This window comes from Gobio gobio (assembly GCF_949357685.1).
Source record: "Gobio gobio genome assembly, chromosome: 9".
NCBI lineage: Eukaryota > Metazoa > Chordata > Actinopteri > Cypriniformes > Gobionidae > Gobio > Gobio gobio.
The window spans coordinates 46,180,045-46,202,734 of record NC_137115.1 but is presented as its reverse complement, the minus strand read 5'-3'; the positions used below and the strand labels follow the sequence as shown (position 1 = coordinate 46,202,734).

Below are 22,690 nucleotides of genomic sequence, written 5' to 3'. Positions count from 1 at the left end.
CTGTACTGAACACAACAGTAGCATGGTTTTGGTTTGCACAGCACTCATATGGCCAGCTGGGAAGGCTTTATGATGAGCACACAGTTTTATGAATTGTATAAATGGGACATTTTTACACACTCATTAATTGAGGCGAACATGAATGGTGGACACAAAAAAACTGATGCCATGTGCCCAGTTCAGTTAAGGGGGCTGTTACATGATCTATGCCCCTTTGTCAGTTGCGGTACTCAAATACGTCTGGACTTATCAGTGGCTGCAGACGTCCTGAACCCTATCTAAGCACGAATGAGAAGGAAACTGTTAGATGCTCTCCAGACATCAGTTTGTCCCCCATGGCACTATGGAACACACATGCTGAACATTTATGCATGATGATTTGTGAACTTCAACCTAAAACTGATTGCTGTCCTAGACATTAACAAACAACTACATATTTTGTGAGAATTGATATTTCATACTTTTATATACAGAGGTATTCAAATTGTAAAATGAATACAGTCACGCTAAGGGCCCTATTTTAGCGCATGGTTTAAAGCGCACGGCGCAGGTGCACTTAGGGCTTGTCTAGTTTAACAACAGGAAAAACGGTTGGCGCGCCCGGCGCATGGTCTAAAAGAGTTGTCCCTATTCTTTTAATGAGTAATGGGTGTGTTTTGGGAGTAACGCACAATAAACAATCAGAGTCTCATCTCCCATTCCCTTTAAAAGCCAGTTGCGCTCACGCCATGGCAGATTCGAAAGCAGAAAGACTGAATGCTTCTCTAGAGAGGAATTATTATTTTTTATATTTAAAAATGTTTGTGTGCTGCTGCGCGTCCTTGTGTGTGTAATGAGCAAAGTGTATGCGTGTTGTGGACCCGCCTATAGGCACATATTACTAACACACTCTTAAATAACAACAAAAATATTGTGGCAATCACTTCAGACCAGGTTTTAGTTGGTCAATGGCGCAGTCGTTTTCAGTTGCCTCAAAATAGCAATGCGCCAACAATGCGCCTGAACACAGTTTTTCGACCAGTATGCCCATGGCCGCAAATGCATTTGCTATTTACACAACGTGGCACATGAAAATGATCTGCGTCGGGCTGAAACTAGCAAAAAACACGTGTGTCGCGCCTAAAACACTATGATAGGGCTCTAAGAATGTACTAATGTACAAAATATCAAACCAAGTGGCAGTTAAAATTGGAACTCACTTCATAAATTTACAAAAAATCATCTTGGGTCAGTAGAAGTAAGGGTAAAATGGCTACAAGAAGTGAAAATAAATCTGAGAAAAGCTCCAGCATAATTTATTTGCAGAAGCCACTTGGTTTGATATTGTGTTTTCTAATTAGGGCTGTGCAATTAATCGAATTTCGATTTCGATTTCGATTTTGCCTCCCAACGATCACTAAAATAGTACAATCGAGAAAAAACGATTATTTTGCCTTGCTTTCTGAATGAAACGCGCACGCGCTCATCCGCCCCTCCCGAAGCCACAAACTTTCTCAGGTCGTGAGTCTCGTGTGCATATCATCCGCTGGAATTTAAAAACTCGGCGCGAGTAAAGATGGCAGAAGGAGGGCAGTTACAGCAGCGTTTGCTGAGCAAAAAAGACAAAACCAACTCCGTTGTCTGGGAACAGTTTGGCTTTGAGGAATCAGACGACGAGCAGAAACATGCTACGTGCAAGATTTGCTACATGGTAGTGGCTGCAACGCAAGGGAACATCACGAATTTGTTTAACCACTTGAAAATGAAACAGAGTGACCTATGACAATCTAATAAAGAAACAAAAACTGACGAGAGCAGGGGTGCCGTGTAAACGTCCTTTTTTCCCCTCATATTTTTCAAATAATTCTCTCTTTGTAAACTTTGTTCAATGCATGCGAGTGCTGCCGTATGTTTGAATATGACCAGTCGTTTTCACCGTCATCACCCGGGTTTAGTGCCAGAAGACGCGAATGAGAAGCCGCGCGCGCTGTGAGGAAATGTATCTCTGTGCGCTCATCCGAGAGCGCGCACACGTCTCACAGCGCGCAAATATTGAGTTCTCTTTCAAGTCTTGCTCTTGAACGGACAAACTCACACAAAACGTATGTCAACATGTCCATCTTGATGAGTATCCTAGCAGACATAGTCTGTATATGCCTGTATATGCCTTAAGTGAACTTTATACAGTCGATAAAGACGACGCATTTCCGATCCGGATTGAATAGCTTTTGTAAGTTTAATAGGATTCATCTTTAATTTATAAACTCAAATATGCAATGTTATTTTACATTTGAGACATTTCTGTACCTGAAAACTAATGTTAGACGTACCTGAAAAGCATAGCCGAACCATATTGTTGATCTTATTTATTTGTGATTATCATTTTTATGTGAATACTTTTATACTTTGATTTGAATATATGTTATATTATTTATTTTAATAATTCAAAAAGTACAACAAATGTTACAATTTCAATTGAATTGTTGAAAGGTGTATTTTTAATAAATACAACACATTCCCAAAGTCATGTGAAATAATCGTGTTACATAATCGTGATTTCAATATTGACCAAAATAATCGTGATTATGATTTTTTCCATAATCGAGCAGCCCTATTTCTAATGCAATTAAATTCACAATTTTAAAATGTCCAATATCCTTTCGGGGCTCAGTACATCAGAAATGACATTTACAGTGAATGTAAAAATCCTTCAATCAAAGACTGGTCATTACAGGAATAAGAAGTAGGCCACACTCACCTCTACAATGTCAGAGTTGGTTCTGCTCTCATGGGGTTCGTTGTATTCTGTGTACTTAAGTAGGACTTTGTCCATGTCAGTGCTGGCATACTGAAAGAGTTTGTTTGAGCTGTTGAATATGATCAGGGCGATCTCACAGTCACACAACACACTCAGCTCATAAGCTTTCTTCATCAAACCAAACTTCCGCTTTGTGAAGGTAACCTGTGAGGAAACAGGGAAAAGAAGACATGCTCAGTAAAATGTTTTATACACAGATATGCTACAATATTTGCCTTCATATTAGCATTTAGAAAGTCAATCAAGATGATCACAGAAGAATACAGAGGAAAATATCCTAGGTCTCTTGTTCATTAGTACAATAATTAACAGTGAAAAAAAAGGAAATCTTAATGTTCCATGTTTCAAAGAAGGTACGTCATTCATGGCAACCACAGAAAACAAAAAAACGTAAGGCAATTAGAATGGACACGCACACACATATACCTGAAATGTATTTTTGTTAAAGCAAAACAAGAATTACTCAAACTTGTTTATTAATGCTCTTATTAAAAATGTGCAATCTATGCATCTGCTCTCATATTTATGTATCATATATTTATCATAAGTGTTGTTAAAACAATAAACAGATGGATGAATCAAAAACATTGTTGATGGAAATTAACATCATGTCACAAATGCTGTCGAAAGAAATCAAGTTTTGAATTCAGGACATCTCTTTAAAGAAAGCTTGTGACAGCATGTAACAGATGACGTGAAGTGATATGACGTGAAGGCCAAGTATTGTAACCCATACATAATTTGTCCTCTGCATTTAACCCATCCAAGTTAGTGCGCACACCAGTGCAAACCGTGGACAGACACACTCCCGGAGCAGTGGGCAGCCATTTTTGTTGCGGAGCCCAGGAGCGATTGGGGGTTTGGTGCCTTGCTCAGGTAATTTCCTGCCTGTATTGAGACTCAAACCCGCAACCTTCGGAGTACCAATCTTTAACCATTAAGCCACGACTTACCTAATGAATATTTAAACCATAAATCAAAATAATTCTCTCACTGTGGTAGTGGGTACCCTTACAATAGTTTTAGACTGTCTACTGAGATCAGATAAAAGTCTAATTGTTTTAGTGGTCTTCATCTATCCTGGGCCATGTTACTGCAAGATAATGAGTCGAGCAGACAGCAGAGCTGCCACACTGATGTCATGGCAGGTCAGACAGAAGGTCAGTGTGAGGAACGCAACAGAGGCTCCACAGCCTGTGCAATCAGCCCATTAGGGAGACAGCAGGCTCCATCACTCCTGCCTGCATCCTCTGACAGCCTCTTCCTGCAGGGCCGTCGCTGTAACACGAGCCGGCATGTACGCTTCTGCAGGTCGCACGTACACGCCCATAACTATCTGACTTTTCTAGAGATGACCGGCCATTATGCACCAAGCTATACGCTTTGCATTTGATTCGGCTATACAGTGAGCCAAGCCAAGCATGTGTCCTATTATCCACAAGAAGCTCATTCAGGAGCCTTCAAAAGCCTGAAAATGAATTATGCATTTGTTCAGCTCTCATGTTTAACAAGTGTTGTGCAGTGAAGATAGCAGCAGATTTACTTTCATAATATGAGAGCGTCAGAACGACATCATGGATGAGCATATGAACGCTCAAGATGAACAGGATGTGTCGTGCACATGGCAAAACTTAGAGAGATGCCATGGAAAGCTTTGCCTAGAGCGAAAAGAAGTTGGAGAGCATGTCTATGCGAGGGAGAGAGCGGGAGAGAGAGAGAGAGGAGAGAGAGAGCTGTATGATTACTTCCGCCAATTTCACTGACCTACAAAGCAGAGCTGAGCAGATGAGCTGGCTTTGTTCAACTTTAATTGGTCACAGCTTGCAGAAACCCTCATTTCAAACGGTACAATGCAATATAATCCAATGAGCAGCACAGTATCTCTAAATCTATACTGATTTCTGTCCAACTGTGGAAAGTCACATGTAATGTTCTGCATTACAGGTGAGTATAATGCTTAATTGTGTTTTCAGTTGAACACGATACATCGGGGCACTCGATTTATGCATATAAAGACAGATATGTGTCAATATGAGGTAATTAAAGCAAGAGTAAAAAGAAAAAGAAAATATTGCTGTGATGGCAAAACTGAATTTTCAGCAGCCATTACACCAGTCATCAGTGTCAAAGGATCTTTCAGAAATCATTCTAATATGCTATCAAAATCAATTAACAAAATTCTTCAGATGATTATACAAGCATGCCACACTTCCCAAGACTGCGGTCACTGCTTAAAATTCCTTGTCAGCTACCCAAGTAACTGTTGAACCCAATCAAATCTGTACAGGGCATGCATAACACATTCATCTAAATCCATTCAACCTCCAATGACATGAGGCAATGACACACAGGAGCTTTCATTATCAATAAACAGGAAGCGAATGGAGTGTGCTGGTGGAGCAGGACTGTATACTTGAGCAGTCTAGAGAGAGTAGTAAGTTGAGCTCAGGCAGACAGCAGTGTGAATTCCCAGAGCCACAAAGAGCAGCTCCCTCCCAGCTGTCATTAGACTCCTCTTGCCTCTCTTGCAGAGCAAACATGGGCAAAGCAGCCTCCAAAATCTCCCTGGACAAGCCTTTTCCAAGTTTATCATTATTAAAGGCTCCCTCCTACCATAAATGGCAGATTTAATTGTGCAACTTAATAGCGGAAAAAGAGATGGGAATCATAGTTCAAGTAGGTGGCATAGTTCAGGTTGGAGTCGACCTCTGAGGCAGCAGAAGAAAATGTCACCTTTAGTATGGGACAGCCCCTGCTGTACGGTGTGTGCGGTGACATTGTTCCACTCCATTGCTATTAAGGGCACTCAGAGTAGTTTCTTGCTGACCCAGAGTAACGATTTATTCCAGCTGCAGTGCAGGACACTGTCACAAACGCTAGCATAGACATGCATAAAACCATCCGCATGCAAGCAAGAGTTTTTAACTCATGTTTAACTTCATATCATAACTTATCACAAAAAGAGCAATTATACTCTTCTCAGCCTTGGGCAGCACAATGCACGCCTGTGACGGCAGTGATGACAAACATAGTTGTCATTTGTACTATAAGTACAGTCTACCAGCCACAGTTTTAGAACGCCACAAATAAGCGCTGTAGCTGCAACAAGGGCTTTTGGGTGAGTCCCCAAACAACAACCCCAGTCTCCCGGGTCACTGCTGAGACAGTGGAAAGCCATAGAGAAATATGAGGTCACATGGGAGTTCATTGGCGCTTTTTTTCTCACTAGCTCACAGAGAAACACACTCACACCGCAGTTGGGCTGGTGTGGGAATGATTTCAGACTTTTCTAGTTTCAGTTCTATGTTAACAGCAGTTTACTGATCTAGTTACTACTAGTCAGGGCTGCACAATTAATCGAAATGAAACAGAAATATGTATGACTTGATGATTATCAAAGTCCGCGATTTAATAAAATAAATAAATGCGCTACATGTTTCAGAGTAAAGCGTGGCACTGTGTTTTTTACACGTAGGCAGCTCATGATCCAGTGTTTTCAATGTTCACATCAAATGTTGCTCCACACAAACTCATCTATGCATCTGCTCTGAGTTTGGGTGGTTTAAAACGTGCATTTGGGAACGCAACATGTGCCAACATCTTCCCATTGTTGTGATGAGAAGTGCTTAAAAACCAGCTGTCGTCAACAAAAGAGAAGCTTTTCGCCAAAAAAGGCTCACTGGTTTAACATTTGAAAATGAAGAAATGAATACAGCCATACATATTAGTTTTGTAATTTTACAATAATTATTTTTAATAATAATTAATTAACTATAGTTATGTTATATTAGTATAATTATATATTTTTAAACTACTATGCACAAACCTTTTTTCAGAAAAAATACTGTTAGAACGTGCAACCCTAATGGTCATAAATATAAGAATATCAACACAAAAACATATCGTTGAGAATATCAATCCCACAAACAGATATTTTGAGCAACGCAGCACCCAAAGCAACTTAAGTTTGAGGAAGTAATGATATGAGTCATGTTTTGTGCTCCAAACTTCCCTTTGTTCCCTCCAACTTGTGGCAGTCTTTGATAAGGTCATTCTATCCCAGCCATCCAGTAATTATATTAGCATTTCTCATCTAATTGTACAGCAGGAATAAGAACGATGACCTTTTCACAACTTTTTCAGCATATCAGGTAGTAGCTGGGGTACTAATTCTGCTCTGCCATCATCTCTTCCATGTTGTATCTCTTACTTTTCACAGTCTGTCCTCTTTTTGCTGGCAGCGCACTGGGCCGACTTGTATACCACTGGGTATTGTGGCTTCTTAGAATTTCAAGATACCAGTGAATCAAAGCAAATGAGGATGTGTGTAAGTAAAAATAAATCTTTGCTCCCATAAAGGGGAAATGGGCAATATGTGTGGGTGAAAAGTGTTGAGTAATTCATTTACGTGACCAGAATCTTGAGGAATTCCTTGTTGTGGATCGTGGTGAGACTAAAAAGATCATAAGGAAGTGTACCCACATATTTTAAGGGTATGTGAATATGTGTAAATCCGTATGTGTCTGTTTCACCTCAGGAAAATGATAAGGTCTGGCTTGTCAGTCAAAGGCTCCATCACAGGCTGTCCTTAGGGAGGGGAGTCAACAGGAAAAACAAGCCATGTGGGCCTGTAATGTTCTCTGGCATTGGAGGTGATGCCTCTGACATCGAATAGAGAGCAAAGTAATGGACCAGGGGTGACATAGCATTGAAAGCAGCATGTCAGCTTCAATGATCTCGATAACAAATAGCAGGGGGTTTGTGTGGTCCAGAGAGAGTGTCTGCCATAGCACCAGCTGGCAGAGTGACCCAAGCCCCCTGGCTCCTGCGCTCCTGCTTCCCAGCAAAGAGCACTCAGGCCTGGGAGACAGGCAGCGGTCCCTCCCTCCTGTCCGGCTGGATCAGCTTTCACAGGACACAGAAGAAGCCCCGGGTCCACAGTTCACTGCTGGGTTCTGAGCGTTCGAGTACCCAGAGGGCAGAACCAGCCAGCTGGGGCTGAGCCGGTGTGACCTTGTAATTAGACTTATCTCTGTGCATTTATCTCTCACACTCATTTACAACATGAACTTCACCTGTGATAATTGGTCTCTTATATTCTGTTCAAATACAGCTATCAAAGCAATTAAGGCAAAACAAGCTAGATACAATGTGATTCCATGACCTAGTGAGATGTAGCCTGGTCCTGCCAGACTCTCCTACATTTAATTTGTACAGAGAGTCTGGCCACTCTCCATTGACAAGCGTTAACTTCCTTGAAGGCGGGTACTCTGTTGAAGTTTAAAACTATTGGATAGTCTGCCATAACCAATCACTAACGTTTGGTCGTGACGCATGTCATCTCAAACTAGCACACGACATCAACGTCATCGTTCTCAGCCACTCCCTCTGTTCGCTGATTGGACTGGTTAAAATTTGACCGGAGAAAACCAGAGAATATACCGCAATCCCAGACGGAGTACTGAAGGAAAATTAAAATTGAGCGGAAGTACGTAGGAGGGCGGAGCCAGGCTAAGTGAGATGCCTATGGAAACAGAATATATATATATATATATATATATATATATATATAAGAATATATATAAGGTATCAAAGGAACACTCATGACGCGAAAGCTGTTCCAAAAGTTAGGCAACTTAACTATGCTGCCGCCTAAAATTTGGCCTAAATTTTAAAGCAGAATTGTAATGTAATGAAATGCTTCAGAAATCACAAGCTTGATGAAATATACATATAATGTAAAATGTATCTATTAATATATTTATTAAATATAAATGAATGTTAGTTTTTAATATACCATCTGTATAACGAATACTGTAACATCAGTACTGAAAATAATGCATTGCAACATAAACAATTTTTTAAATCAAAGATGGTGGACAAATGTTGATTACAAAAAACACTTACATTTATAATATACTTACTTACTTACTTACTTACTTACTTACTTCATCATAAATTAATATACTTATAAAACATATATGTGACCCTGGACCACAAAACCAGTCATAAGTCGTACGGGTATTTGTGGCAATAGCCAACAATACATTGTAGGGGTCACAATTATCGTTCCATGAAGATATTTAGTAAATTTCCTACCGTAAATATATCAAAAATGTATTATTAGAAGTAATATGCATTCATTTTTTTGCACCCTCAGATTCCTAATTTTCAAATAGTTGTATCTTCTAGGCCAAATATTGTCCTATTCTAACAAACCATATATCAATGAAAAGCAATTTAAAAAAATCAGACCCTCATATATAAGAAATATATTTATAATAAAGCTAATATATTTATTTATTTATATAATTAAATGATTACCATAAATACAATATGCAGTTCACTAATATATATATTTAAAAAAAAAGGGGGGCAGTCGTGGCCTAATGGTTAGAGAGTCTGACTTGTAACCCGAAGGTTGTGGGTTCGAGTCTCACGTCCGGCAGGAATTGTCGGTGGGGGGAGTGAATAACCAGCGCCCTCCTCCACCCTCAATACCACGACTGAGGTGAGACCCTTGAGCAAGGCACCAAAGCTCCCCGGACACCGCAGCAATATGGCTGCCCACTGCTCTGGGTGTGTGTTCACTACTGTGTGTGCACTTGGATGGGTTAAATGCAGAGCACAAATTCCAAGTATGGGTCACAATACTTGGCCACTCATCACTTCACTTCACTAGGTGTTAGTGCTCTTGTTTGGTTTCTTGAATGAATAATGAGGCCGACAGGCTTGACATTAAAAGAAATGAACAGATTCTTATATCTGATATATAAAGATCATGAGCATTTCTAAGATTTTTTTTCAGTCTGTGTTGTTGATGTTCTGCCACCACGATGAATAATGGGTGGAGTTTTCATTGTTCTGAGCATTTCACTGTTGTCATCAAACATGAATTACAGACAGAAAACCTCCCACACTATTTCCCCTTACAAACCTATAGCTAAACTCTAATGCAGTTAAACCAAAAACAAAACTCCCTTTGCTTTAAATAATCCACTTTAGCTGCAATTACAATCATTTAAGGACGCCCAATATCAGAAAGGGCACTTGGAGTGAACGTCATCTTTTTTTACTGAAACCTTTTTTTTTTTTGCTTCCTTTTTTCTAAACCATGTTTTCATCATTAAAGAATAATGGTGTTCTCTCAGAACCTTTTAGGAGAGAGAAGAAGATGAGTCTGATAAAATGGAAGGATGCACGTCACTTTTTTTCCTGAGAGCGAGAGGCTCAGCACTCCTGAACATGCGACATGCGGAAGCAAAAGTAAGCCAAAGCAAGGGCGGGTGACACTCCACCCAGCAGTGAAATCATCAAACTTTTAATGACTTGGGTAATTACCCCTAGTGAGCCTGCTTAATGGCGTACAGCGGACGTCGTTAGGCACAGAGGTCCAAACGCACACACTCGCACACAAACGCAGCTGTGAGAGCATGTCGACTGTATGGAAACAAAGCCAAAAGATACCTGATGAAATTGCATGCGACAATTTTTTCTCTCTCGGCTTGACAAGGAGTTTTTCTGTGCGTGCTTTTGCAGAACTCTTCCCTTGAGTCTTTACTCTAGTGTTCACGATAATACTTTCCATCCTCTCAGAATCAAAGAGCTGTCATAACACAATCAGAGCTACAATGGAGTGATGCTGTTTTCACAGTGACAGGCAGCTCTCATTAGGGTCCTTTGAGACCATCACCGTAATTATAAGTTTTCTACTAGGGGAGTAATTCAAAAGCATGTTACTACCACTATCACATTCGCTGCAAATGAGACAGGTGTACGACATCATCAGGACATATAATTACAGGCTTGAAGAGCCGTAGAGGAAATAAGGGCTTGTACTGAGTGGACGATGGACAGGTGGAGAGCGAAAGGGAGGGGGGGTTCAGGATCCTTCTGTCCTCCTGCGCTATTATGGCAGTCGTCCCCCTTACACAGCTTTGCAATTAGTATGTCAGCCTGAGCTGTTCAGTGAGGCTCACCAAATCCTCTCCTCTTCTTCTCCTTTCGCTGTCATTCCTTCCTCCTCCTACAGGCCGCACTTAAGGGGCTTTTGGTGGAAAGCTCCAGAAGGACAGGGATGCATGCATGACAGGACCTCCAGCTCCTCCATATTTCATAGAGTCTGAGCGTGCTGCCGAGTAAGAACAGAGATGCACTGCCTTCGTTCTCGTAAAATAATGAATTCATACTTCTTTCTTCCACTGATGGGACTCAATCAATGGTTGAATCGACGTCTGTTACGCCTTCAGTCTTTTTCCTGGCAAATTTCATGGCGAATCGATCGAAGAGCAGGATCCGACGCTCACTAAGATCTTACAAACCCCTTGGGGGTGAATAATATTGCAAGATATGTGCGTGAACGGCTCAATGAATGTCCCGCGGCTTGCCTCTGAACGCATTGTTTTGACAGATACCGCAATTGTGGACATTGCGACCCCCGCTAAGCTCTCCTAAATAAATCCTGATAGGTCAACAGGCTTTCCAGAGCCCTTCACATAATGATACAAGAAGCCCCTGCTGAAGCCTGGGCTGCGTGCAGTACCGCCACTGTATTTAATTAGGCCACTTAAGGCATTCTCTCATTCTAATGCAATGAATAAAGATAGCTCCCGGCACAGCCGCGCAGATAAGGATTTTAATTGTCTTCTTTCAACGGGCCCAGTATGCTAATGGCCATCTCCCCAGGGTGAGGAGAGCACCCTAGAGCGAGCAGGAGACCGGGTTCATGCCAGTGGGGGGGGGGGGGGGGGAGAACTGTGTGCGAATGCACGCAAAAGCTCTAATAAAGGGCTTTACGTCTTCTACATCTTTCACCATTTGTCTCCAAGAACTCTGCTGAGCAAGTCGACCACACTCATGGCTGAGCCTGTGTGCCACTGATAACCACTCTCTCCGATGAGCACCGTGAAATTCGAATTCTGACGGACAAGAGCGCTATTAATTACTGTGCGGTGTATTGTCTCTCAAGCTTGCTGGTATACGGTAATAACAACAGAGGAAAGAAAAGGCTGTATTGTGATCCGGTTAAAGTTGCAAGTCAATGCGAGTGAATGAATTCTTAAAGGATTACCCAAAAATGATTTACTCGCCCGCATGTCCTTCCAAAATTGTGAAATTTTTCCTGTAGAAGAAATTCTAAAGAACTGTTTTTGTCCTTATAATGAAAGTCAATGGGGTATAAAACAACATTAGATACAAGTGGCTTTCATTTTAAGGACAAAACAACACAGAGACATTTGTCAATACCTTTTTTTGTTGGACATGAGAGAGAGTAAATTATGACAATTTTCATTGTGGTTGAGCTTTGGGTGATCCGAGTTTGAGACCTTGCACATATTCCTTTTCCGATCTTGTCCCAATAAAGATTAGCAAAAATAAACTAGACAAAAAATTTGGGGGGGGTGATACCCCATTAAGGTTGGTAGAATTAAATTCAATGAACTACGAAAAATTTGATTTTACAGTAACTTTCTCTTTTTTTCTCGAGTCTTTGCCCCCTCTTGCTTTTTTTCTTTTCTTTTTGCTGATGTTGTAGGCTGGGGCAGATAGTGCAGATGCTGATGTTTCTAGTAGACATCTTCTCTTTGCCTGCCTTCCTATTTGGATCCCACCCAGGACCTGGTGTTATGCTGATAATTGGCCTGTCCTGTAAATTCGAGTTTCTCACTTGGCTGAACTGCTACCTCCACAGTAACTGTCAGAGAGGTGGGAGGAGAGCTGGGGGCAAGGAGGGAGGAGGGCACGGGCTGTTATGTTATCACCCTCAGGAGAGTGAGCAAAACCTCAATTAGCTTTCCGTGAGCATGGCAAGAAAGTTATTTCACCGACAAGACAGTGCAAATGATATTTTGAGCGGGTGTGAATGGGTGCATCAAGTCTAGCTGGAGAGACATGGACTGATGCATACTTTTTTCATTATCAAATCTATAAACATGACAAATGGAGTGACTTCCTCTTTCAAATGGATATTAGACATGCCATGTATGTTTGAGCGGAACTGTACGTGCCTCACATCTGTTTTGTATGTGTATTTTCCCTTCTCTAAAACGACTGTGTCAGAGAAAGCGACCAGACTGGGCTGTGTTATGTTATTTATATTTAGCGTGAGTAGACAAGGGTGAATTCCAGTCTGTCTCTGTCGCAGGCCAGATCATTGGCACTTTTCTGGGGAAAGGACAGGAATATATAGAGCGAGACAGAAGCAGAAATAGAGAGACGGAGAGAGAGACGGGTACAGCGTATCCCACTGTCCCTCCTTGTAATGAGAGGGTGCCGAGGTGCAGTGGCTGCTCCTAATTACTACCAAGCAGCTGCAACCGCAAGGAGCAACAGGCCCTGCTGGGCCCCAGCATAAGCCCACCAGTGTGAAGAGAGGGAGGGAGAGAGAGGGAGAGAGAGAGGAAAAAGGGAGAAGCCATGGTCGCCCCAATTCACCCCAGTCACCCCTTGCTCCATGCCTCTGCCACACCAACTGGCTTGCACCAGCTCTGTCTGCCTCATCAACTTCTCTGGACCGAAATTGCAGGGTGGTGTGTGGGAGCCGCGTCTGTAAATATGGCTGGAAATGTGTCCCAGTCCCTTTTTATGGCTGTGTGTCTATCCAGGAATGCTGGGACACCATGTTTAGCCAATGAACAGATGGCCCAAACTAAGCAATAATCAAATGGGTCTTTCAAGCCTGTTGTGTTTGCTGTGTGCAAAATTATGAAGGGATTCAAAAAAAAATTCCATAACGTACTACCGTTCAAAAGTTTGGGGTCTGTGAGATTTTTTTTTGCTTACCAAGGGTTCATTTATTTGATCAGAAGTGCAGTAAAAACAGTAAAAGTGTTAAAAATTATTACAATTTAAAATAACTTTGATTCATTGATGAATAGAAAGTTCAAAAGAACTGCATTTATTTGAAATATAAATCTTTTTTAACATTATTAATTTCTTTACTGTCAATTCTGAGCAATTCAATGCGTCCTTGCTGAATAAAAGCATTCATTTCTTTGTAAAATGTAAAAATAAAAGAAATGGAGCATGCATGATAAGGATATGTGCATAACAACCACTGACCTGCCGGTTCCTCTCATCCATGATCCGTGTGATCTGTATCTTCTTCCGTCCCATCTTGGCGTCCTGCTTGGTCTCTCTGACACCCCGAGAATATCAGAAAAACACGAATTTGTCTGCCTTCACTCCCCTAGCACATTGTACTCCACTCTTTCTTCTCGAGTCTTTCTCTCTCACTCTCTTTCTGTCTGAGTCTTTTTCCTGAGGTGTCCACACCACGGTCTGTGAAACAGAATGAGAGAAGGAAAGAGAAAAAGAAAGAAGGAAGATCACAGAGACAGAAGGGGAAACAAAAAAAAAGAGAGAAAACACGTTATAAAACTCAAAAGTGGAGGTCTGATGCAGATGAAAGCAACTGAATGCACCGTGTTTCACTGCCTGATACATCCAGGAAGGATATAAAACTGAGACACAATGATTTCTTATCTTCACACCTGCTTTTCTTCAACAGCTGGAGATCGGCCCACTCACATGACATTTATTATTAGTTGAAAAAACTAAAACACTGAATAATGGATATGTATTTGTAGTTCTCATTACCCCTACTTTTACATTTATATTCCCTTTGTGGACATCTAACACTGACCTAATCTTTAACAATCCTAAGGATATAATATAATAATTATATTATATTATAATGAATACAATGTAATCCTAATACATTATCATGCTGTGATGCCTAAATTCACTTTAGCATTAAAGGATTAGTTCACTTCAAAATGAAAATTTCCTGATATTTTACTCACCCCCATCTCATCCAAGATGAGAAAAGAAAATAATTTTTTGGAGGAAAACATTCCAGGATTTTTCTCCACATGACAACTTCCATGACAACAAAATTTTGAAGGTCCAAATCAATACAGTTTCAAAGGGCTTCGAAGGGCTTCAGAGGCTCTGCACAATCCCAGACGAGGAATAGGGTCTTATCTAGCGAAACGATCGGTCATTTTCAAAAATGAAATAAAAATGAATATACTTTTTTACCTAAATTGCTCATCTTGCGCTGCGGCACGGATTGCGTGAATCCATTTTCAACTTCAAAATCGTCCGACATCGTTGTTTTACCCTTTTTTGCTAAAGGGTTATTGTATTAGTCTTCACATGAGCGCTTTGTAAACCAGGGGGAGCGGTACTTCTGCCTACGTCTAGCGTGACCTTTCTGATGTGATTGCGCAATCACTGGCGAGCGCAGAGCAGCGCAAGATCAGCAATTAAGGTTAAAAAGTATTTTACTTTTACTTTTTTTTTTTTTTAAATGACCGATCTTTTTGCTAGATAAGAACCTATTCCTCATCTGGGATTGTGCAGAGCCTCTAAAGCCTTTTGAAACTGCATTGATTTAGACCTTCAACATGTAGGTTACCATTGAAGTCAGTGATGTGGAGAAAAATCCTGAAATATTTTCCTCAAAAAACTTCATTTCTTTTCGACTGAAGAAAGAAAGACTGAGATGGGGGTGAGTAAAATATCAGGAAATTTTCATTTTGAAGCGAACTAATCCTTTAAATGATTTTAGTTTTTAGTGTGTTGTTTTGTCTTTATTCAGACAAAATATAATAGAATTTTTATATACTTTTATCTGTTATCAGCCATAGCAAGAAAATAACTGATTATTGGCACTGGCTAGAATTCTAATATCACTTTATTCTAAACTCGAATGCTTTTCTTTGCATAGCCTCCATAAAACATCTACGCAATCCAATCAATCCAAAACGCTCCGTCAGAGCTTTCTCTAGCGAGTAGACGCCCTAAAACAAGCTTTACTAAATATCATAATGGCATCCCTGCAGTTACATAGCAGTTTAACAATGATTGACAACTATGTGACAGACAGTTAACAGAATGAAAGTAAGCAGACTAATAAGTAAAGATGAAAAGCATGTGGATGCTTCCTGCTGACTTCAGGCTTAAAGAGAAGCAAGCCTTAGCAGATAAGCCAATATGACACCAATAAGCGGGTCATAAAGTCATCTGTCTGGTTTTGGAATGCACACGGTGCATAATGTCTCTTTGGTCATCTCGTCCTGTTTTCTTTGCTCGTTTCCCTCCTTCCCACGTATCTCTCTTTGTGCATCTCTCTCTGACACAACGTAGGACACAAGCACACACACCCTGCCTCTGCACAGCGTCTCAGGAGACAGCGAGCAGGCCTCATTCTCCCTCTCATAACCCCGGCTGCTGCCAGCTCTCACTTCTAAGATGATTAAGAGTGCACCCAGTCTCAGGCTGACATTAGTTTAAATCCTCTGGGCCAGATGAGGCAATTCACACGTGAGAGAGAGCGTGGAAGCCAAGTCAAGAAGGTTCAGAGCACAGTTTGCCCCCGGGGAGCCTACAAGTCGCCCCCGCTCCGTCTTCTGTCCCTGCCTCCCCTTGCTAACCTGCCCACAAAGAGCCGGCTACCTCTCAGAGGAAGCATTCATCATCTCCGTCCAGCATGGACACAGATGAACACGTAAATAGAAAATGCCTATGTAACCACATCTCACATCTGAGAGACGCTGAGGGAGGGCAGAAACTCTCTCCTCCAGAGAGGCAGAAAGACCACGGCGTGCTTTGTAGCCACACGATGCCAGCAAAAAGATGTGGAAGTTGATGACCAGGAGGCTGCGAGTGACCCACAGGAAATAAACACTATAATTACTGGCTGAACAGAAACGGGTGTTTAGGTGTCTGCAGGTCTCTATTAGGAGTGAGATCACGCTGTCTGTCCACAGAAGGAAACTCTGACAACAGGCAGGCAAAATCAGACATTTCCCTATACCGCATCACGCCAGGGCTGTGAGACCAACACTGTTCTTTCTCAGTCACCATGTCCCCCAGCAGGAAGGAAAAACGGTCGGCTCTTCCTTCGACGCTCGCCCTCACGACATGTGCATATTGTCTGTTTCAAACCCTCATCACGGAAACGCGTTTAGAAAACCCACAACAATGGGAGTTTTGCGGGGTGATCTGCGTTGGCCTGAAACTATGCGGAGTGCTCAAAAATCTGGATCGACAGAGGGATTATTCATTTACAATGCGCCCGGCAAATGCATGTGCTCTAAAATCATGTTCTATTCACTGCCGATGAACAATTTCAAACTCGAGAGATTAAAACCCAATGGTTTCATATTTGTTCGCTTTTTAATCAGTCAAACTGAAATGAAAACATTTGGATTAACCCTTCGAAGCTTACGAGCTCCTTGATTGAAAATTTACATGGTTGAAGTTGAAGGCTTTATCTGTGTTTGTGTGCACATAACAATGCTGTTCTGCTTATCCAAACACGGCAAAACATAATTACACGTATCCAGGCTTGTTGCTCTAAATCGTATTTGTGAGCTGTCATGCCCGTCTCGGAGACTGTGGGTCCAGAAGCGTAATGCATTGTGTCATGACATTTCTGTCAACTTAACAGACATAGACAAGCTACGGTCCTGCAGCGCAGGCAGGCTGGGTGAAGCTCTGAATGACTTGTATCGCACAAGCCAGAGCGGGACTCTATTACGGCATGAGTGTTGTTTTGTTGATCGCAAGTCTCTGTTTATTTCCCTGAGACGGTCTGGCACACTGGTGGAGTGCTAGTGTCTTGTACAGAGATACAGAAGAAAGGATTTAAGTTTCACAAGGCCTGCTTTAACTCAGGCTGTCCATGAGCTTAGAGTTTTGTTCAGAAAAATGATTCAACACTTACAATTATAGAATTCATTACAATTTATAGAATTATAGACAGAATAAAAGTTTAGGCCGGCATAAAATGGAAGTTGTGATTGCCTTCTCTTCCCTATTATGACGTGTATCCATGTGAAAAAGCTTGAAAGAACAAGACAAAATGAAGGGCGGGACTTGATTTTGTCCATCTGGAATTGATTGGATCGTTGTCGTGCAAAAACAATGATGTGCATGGATAAATCAGTTATAACAAATACTGTAAAATTCCATTAAAAAATGTGATGGCTGGCCATCTGGTGACTTTATAGATACTACCGCACAAAAATTTGGGGTCGTGAAATATTACTACAATTTAAAATAGGTTTTATTTTTCAATATACTTTTAAATGTAATTTATTCCTGTGATGGCAAAGCTGAATTTTCAGCATCATTACTCCAGTCTTCAGTGTCACATGATCCTTCAGAAATCATTCTAATATGATGATCTGGAGCTCAAGACACATCCTTAGTGGAAACCATGTTACTTCTTCTCAGTATTCTTTGTTAAATAGAAAGAAGTACAAATATCTAGCTACATTATATATGCCTTCTGTTAAGTTCCTTTTTTTATGGTATATTCTAATGTATAAAACTTTTTTTTTAAAATAACATCACGATACATACTGTTAATGTGATATAAAAATACTCTATACAGTACATACAGGCAAATTCAAAAGAGCGCTGATTCAGTGCAGAATGTGCCACATATAGAATTCGTTTCGCGGTCAAGGTCAGAATGGTTAAGATGTTAATGTTAATGGTAAAAAGTGAATAGGAAAATGAACTGATGGAAATTGTCAGGACGCTGAAAAACGAAAACGGTGATGAATGTCTAGTGCATTCTAGTTCATTATAAACACTTGTTCTCCAATTATCTCGCAGTACTGACAGTGTGGATGATATATTGTGCATAGCTTATCTGCTCGAGTCATATTTAACCGAAAGGAGCTATGTGAGTGTATCTGATAGAAACAATGTTTGTTTTACACATTTACAGTGAGCCGGCATAATGTGCACGTGTGAGTAATCTCACCTCCAAGCAGCTCTTCGTGAGAGACTCTAGCTTTCTTGAGAAAAGGGAGTTTCTTTATGGTCTTTTTGGAGTGCCAAGAGCATGATGATTTAATGCTGTCAATCACAATGCTAATGATATATAAATGGCTGCTTAAACCTCATTCTAGTGACAACGCTTCTGGCATCCCTTCTCCTCCCTCACTTCACCTTTATTCCCTATAATTATTCAGGTCCAAGAGACTGTATTAAAGCTCAAGTCGAGTCTTGTGTTCAAACCCCTTCTTTCCCAACAGCCAGAAAAACCTGTTTTTTAGGGCTAGTTTACCCGAAAATGTATTTCATCATTTACTCACTCTCACCCTGCATGACTTACTTTCATTCACAGAACACGCACACACAAAAAATAATAATGTTGGGGTTCAAACAACACTGGAGCCCACTGTATGGACAAAATATATATTTTTTTAAATATTGTTTGTGTTCCACAGAAAACACACAAATCATTTTGTAAAGTACAATGCAGGCACATTTTTTAACAAATCTCAAATTGATTATCCATTTTCCACATTATAAATTTTGTGATGCCTGAATTTGTTCATATATTTATTTATTCAATCATCACAAAATTATAATGTGCAAAATGGATAATCATTTTGAGATTTGTTAAAAAATGTGCTATTGTCATTGACAAATATAGCTTAAAAAGGGTGTTTTTTTTAAATATTTTCAAAACTGATGTAATGCATATTTTTGAGTCGAGTCATGAACAATGCGTTTAAACAACTTCCAGTTTTTAAATAACATTTCAAAGTGTTTAAATTATTTTTGTTACTGTTTTTATGTCAGGCGGTATACAACCAAATAGTTGTATGTAATGTATACGATAGTTGTACCACCTGACATGGAAAAGGAACCAACCAACCCATACTTGAAATGAGCAGTTTTTACCAGTATTTGAGAGACATCTACAAACCTTTTCACCCTGCCACAAGGATCAGTTAGGGTCCTCTGGATGATGCATTATCATGTTTACTGTTATTACCTTGTCAGTTCATAATAAAAGAGCCATGTTTGCAGTTGTTCCCCTCTGACATTTGAGAATATACAAATTGCTGGACACAAGTTTCTCAATTATCTTAACAGTTTTGAAACTACTGATATTTATACAAATGTGTTTATATGAAAGGTTTCAAACCTAAAATGATGCCATAGTTTTTTTTTTCATATTAACATTTTAAATAGTTTTCTTGTCTGTTCATTTGTTCAGACCACCAGACATTTTGGGGGTTTAAGATAACAAAACATAAAATAATATGTATTATTTAAATGCACTAAAAATGTATTCAAGCTAAATAGGATTTTAAGAATAAAGGGATGCATGTCATGATGTATATATATATATACACACAATATAGTGTATTAAAATTAGCATTTTAATATCAGATTATCAGAACTGGCCAGAGCTTTAATGTCAAAATATTTTTTTGCCTTTAACAATTTGTGATTAGGGTCAGTGTGGTTTACAAAAAAAGATTCTATATAAGGGGAAATATCTTAAATGATGGCTTACTTTAATGTTTAACGGGTTATTTCTTTTTTTCTAGTGATAAAGTATATTTACAAGCTGTAATTGTTCATAATTGTAATTCTAAAACATAATTCTGTTAAATTAAGAATAAATTTAAACCTGCAGTCTGTTTTTTGTGTTCAAGATTTACACAAATTATATAATGAGAATGTACAACATGAATCCATTTTCCAAACCGTGTTTTTGTCTTACCCTGAATCATTATGGTACACTTATAATAAGTGTTTATTTAGGGACTATTTCAGACCGCTGCGGAGGAGCACAGTCCCTGCGTGACTCGCCATAGACATAAACAGAGAGAAGTAGCTCCGACTGTAATGTTCTTCCGCAAGACGCATGCAGTTCTGTTTATTAACCGTTAGAGTGCAAAAAGTTACGGACTGCAGCTTTCAAAAACGAAATCCATAAAATGATGCCATGATGGGAAACTATACATGAAGCACCTGACAGAACCCTTTTCTTTCTAAAAGTGTTTAATTATGAGCAAATTTACCTCAGAGCAAGAGAAAAGTTACCGTACATTCTGCCCTCATAGGTGAATTCAAAAGCAAAAGTCACAATAAGAAAAAAAAAAAAAAGATCTCTTTGAGCTGGGTTTATAGGAAAGTAGGGTGGATGCAGTGGGGCTTTCTGGCTGTGGGTGGGATCCACTAAGAGCCTGTTGGATCACTCCAGCGCTCCAGGACATGGGCAGCAAAGCCAGCAGTCCAAAACCACTGCCGATTACATCAGCTCTCCTGAATATTACACACTCTTTCACTGCACGCTATCAAGCCAAAAATGAACGGCAGAGAATGTAAAACTAAGTGAGCATTAAGATAACTGACGTGTGATGTAATTTGTGGCAACAGTACAGTTCTTGATTAAGACATGAAATAATGTATTCGCAAAAAAATGTATTCCCTTGATGCAGTGCACCTGGTCAAAAGTTTATCTTTGATTTAAACCAGTCCAGCACTTTTGAAAGCTGCTTACCAAACATTTGCAGTCACTATGATCGATAAGCAGGGAATATGTCTCTATAGGAACAACTGCCGGGGCCTGACATGAAAATCAATAGGAGTACATGACCCACAGAATGTGCACAGCAAAGCCGATCTCTAGTGAGACATGTCCATGTGCTCACTTCGCTGACCCTGACCTCGCTGCACAGAGGTCGTTCACTCACACACAGTCATACACAGGTGCATATACGCAGGGAAAGCACACTCACACGCACAGATAAAGAGAGAGAAAACTTCTCTTGTGTAATGTAATATATATTTGGTTTCCATTTGAGATATGAAACATGAATTTATCTCACACACCTCAAGATGTGAAGAGGAGAGAGGCCCCACCTGACATGCTGACACTCCCTTGTCTTATAAACAAGTTAACTCCCATGTCCTTCACACTGCCTGGGAGGATTGTGTATTGTAACTGAGATGATCCCATGATGAGAGGGTCTATATAAATGTAAATGATTGCGCTGTGCGTGCATGTGCGAGTGGGCGTGAGCGTGTGTGAGAAAAACAAGCCGTGTGTTAGTGATAGGCCTCTCGCTCTTCTCTCCCTTCGGAACGTGCCAATGTGAGAGTGGGAGGGCTGGTACTGGGGTCAGGCCTTTTCACACTCAATAAAACATGCCCTACTCCCACTGTAATTACCGCACACATACACACACTCGCACACCGCGCTCCCTCATCTGCCCGCCAAACCTTTACTACCTCACTTTTACACAAACCTGTCATTTTGGAGAGCGTTCCTCTAATCCCTTAACTGTATAAACTGGGGTTTCCTCAAATGTGGATGACAACATATTAAGAATATAAGCGACTACATGGACTACAGAGAAACTTCTACGTGCTGTATATTTACAGGACTCAACAAGTGTGAAAGTGTTTTACTTTAAAAAAAGTTTGTTTACTTTACACATAAATAAAAAATAAAAAATCGGACACAAAAAAGAAATCCTGCTAAAAATCAGCGTTTTGATTTAAAATGTTTTTTCCCCTCAATTACTGAAATTAAAATCATAGCTAGATCTAGTGCTGGGCGGTATGACCAAAAATTTATATCACAGTATTTTTCTAAATTATACCGGTTTTGCGGTATATGACGGTATGTTTCTCCCCATGCATGACCGGGTGTTAACCACATTTTCTACTGATTGAGAGAGGAAATACAGCAGTAGATTGACTAGAATGCCCTATTTTACTATCATGGTGATTGAATATTATAGAAAAATGCCATACTAGAGTTAATACAAGTTTGCAAGGCCCCACAAAATGATGCAGTGGGGAGACAACAACCAATAATAGCACTAGTCTCTGAACACACGTCAGTTTAACACAGAAAGAATACAGGCATTGTTACTTTTTTGCCCATTCATCTTTGAATTTTCGGTCTACATCATTGTCTTCTGTGTATCAGAATAATGCATCATGTCATTGCGCTCATGATCAGATGTACGGCTGAATCAGTGTCCTTATTTGCACATATATTTCATTTTAAGAAGACGTGATTAAATATGTGCGCATACACTGTGCTGGTTCCTGTTT

General features: G+C 40.2%; 1 protein-coding gene across 50 annotated transcripts in view; it reads right to left on the bottom strand.

The window, feature by feature from the left end:
- mef2aa (myocyte enhancer factor 2aa) overlaps positions 1-22,690 on the bottom strand; it is a 103,054-nt gene that overhangs the window by 54,428 nt on the left and 25,936 nt on the right. For all 50 annotated transcript variants that reach the window (XM_079825978.1, XM_079825984.1, XM_079825998.1 and 47 more), the window contains 2 exons: positions 13,859-14,077; positions 2,738-2,941 (listed from right to left, as the gene is read on the bottom strand). In XM_079825978.1, the coding sequence (XP_079682104.1) occupies positions 2,738-2,941; positions 13,859-13,912 (258 nt within the window). In that variant the 5' untranslated portion in view covers positions 13,913-14,077. The remainder of the gene's footprint in view (positions 1-2,737; positions 2,942-13,858; positions 14,078-22,690) is intronic.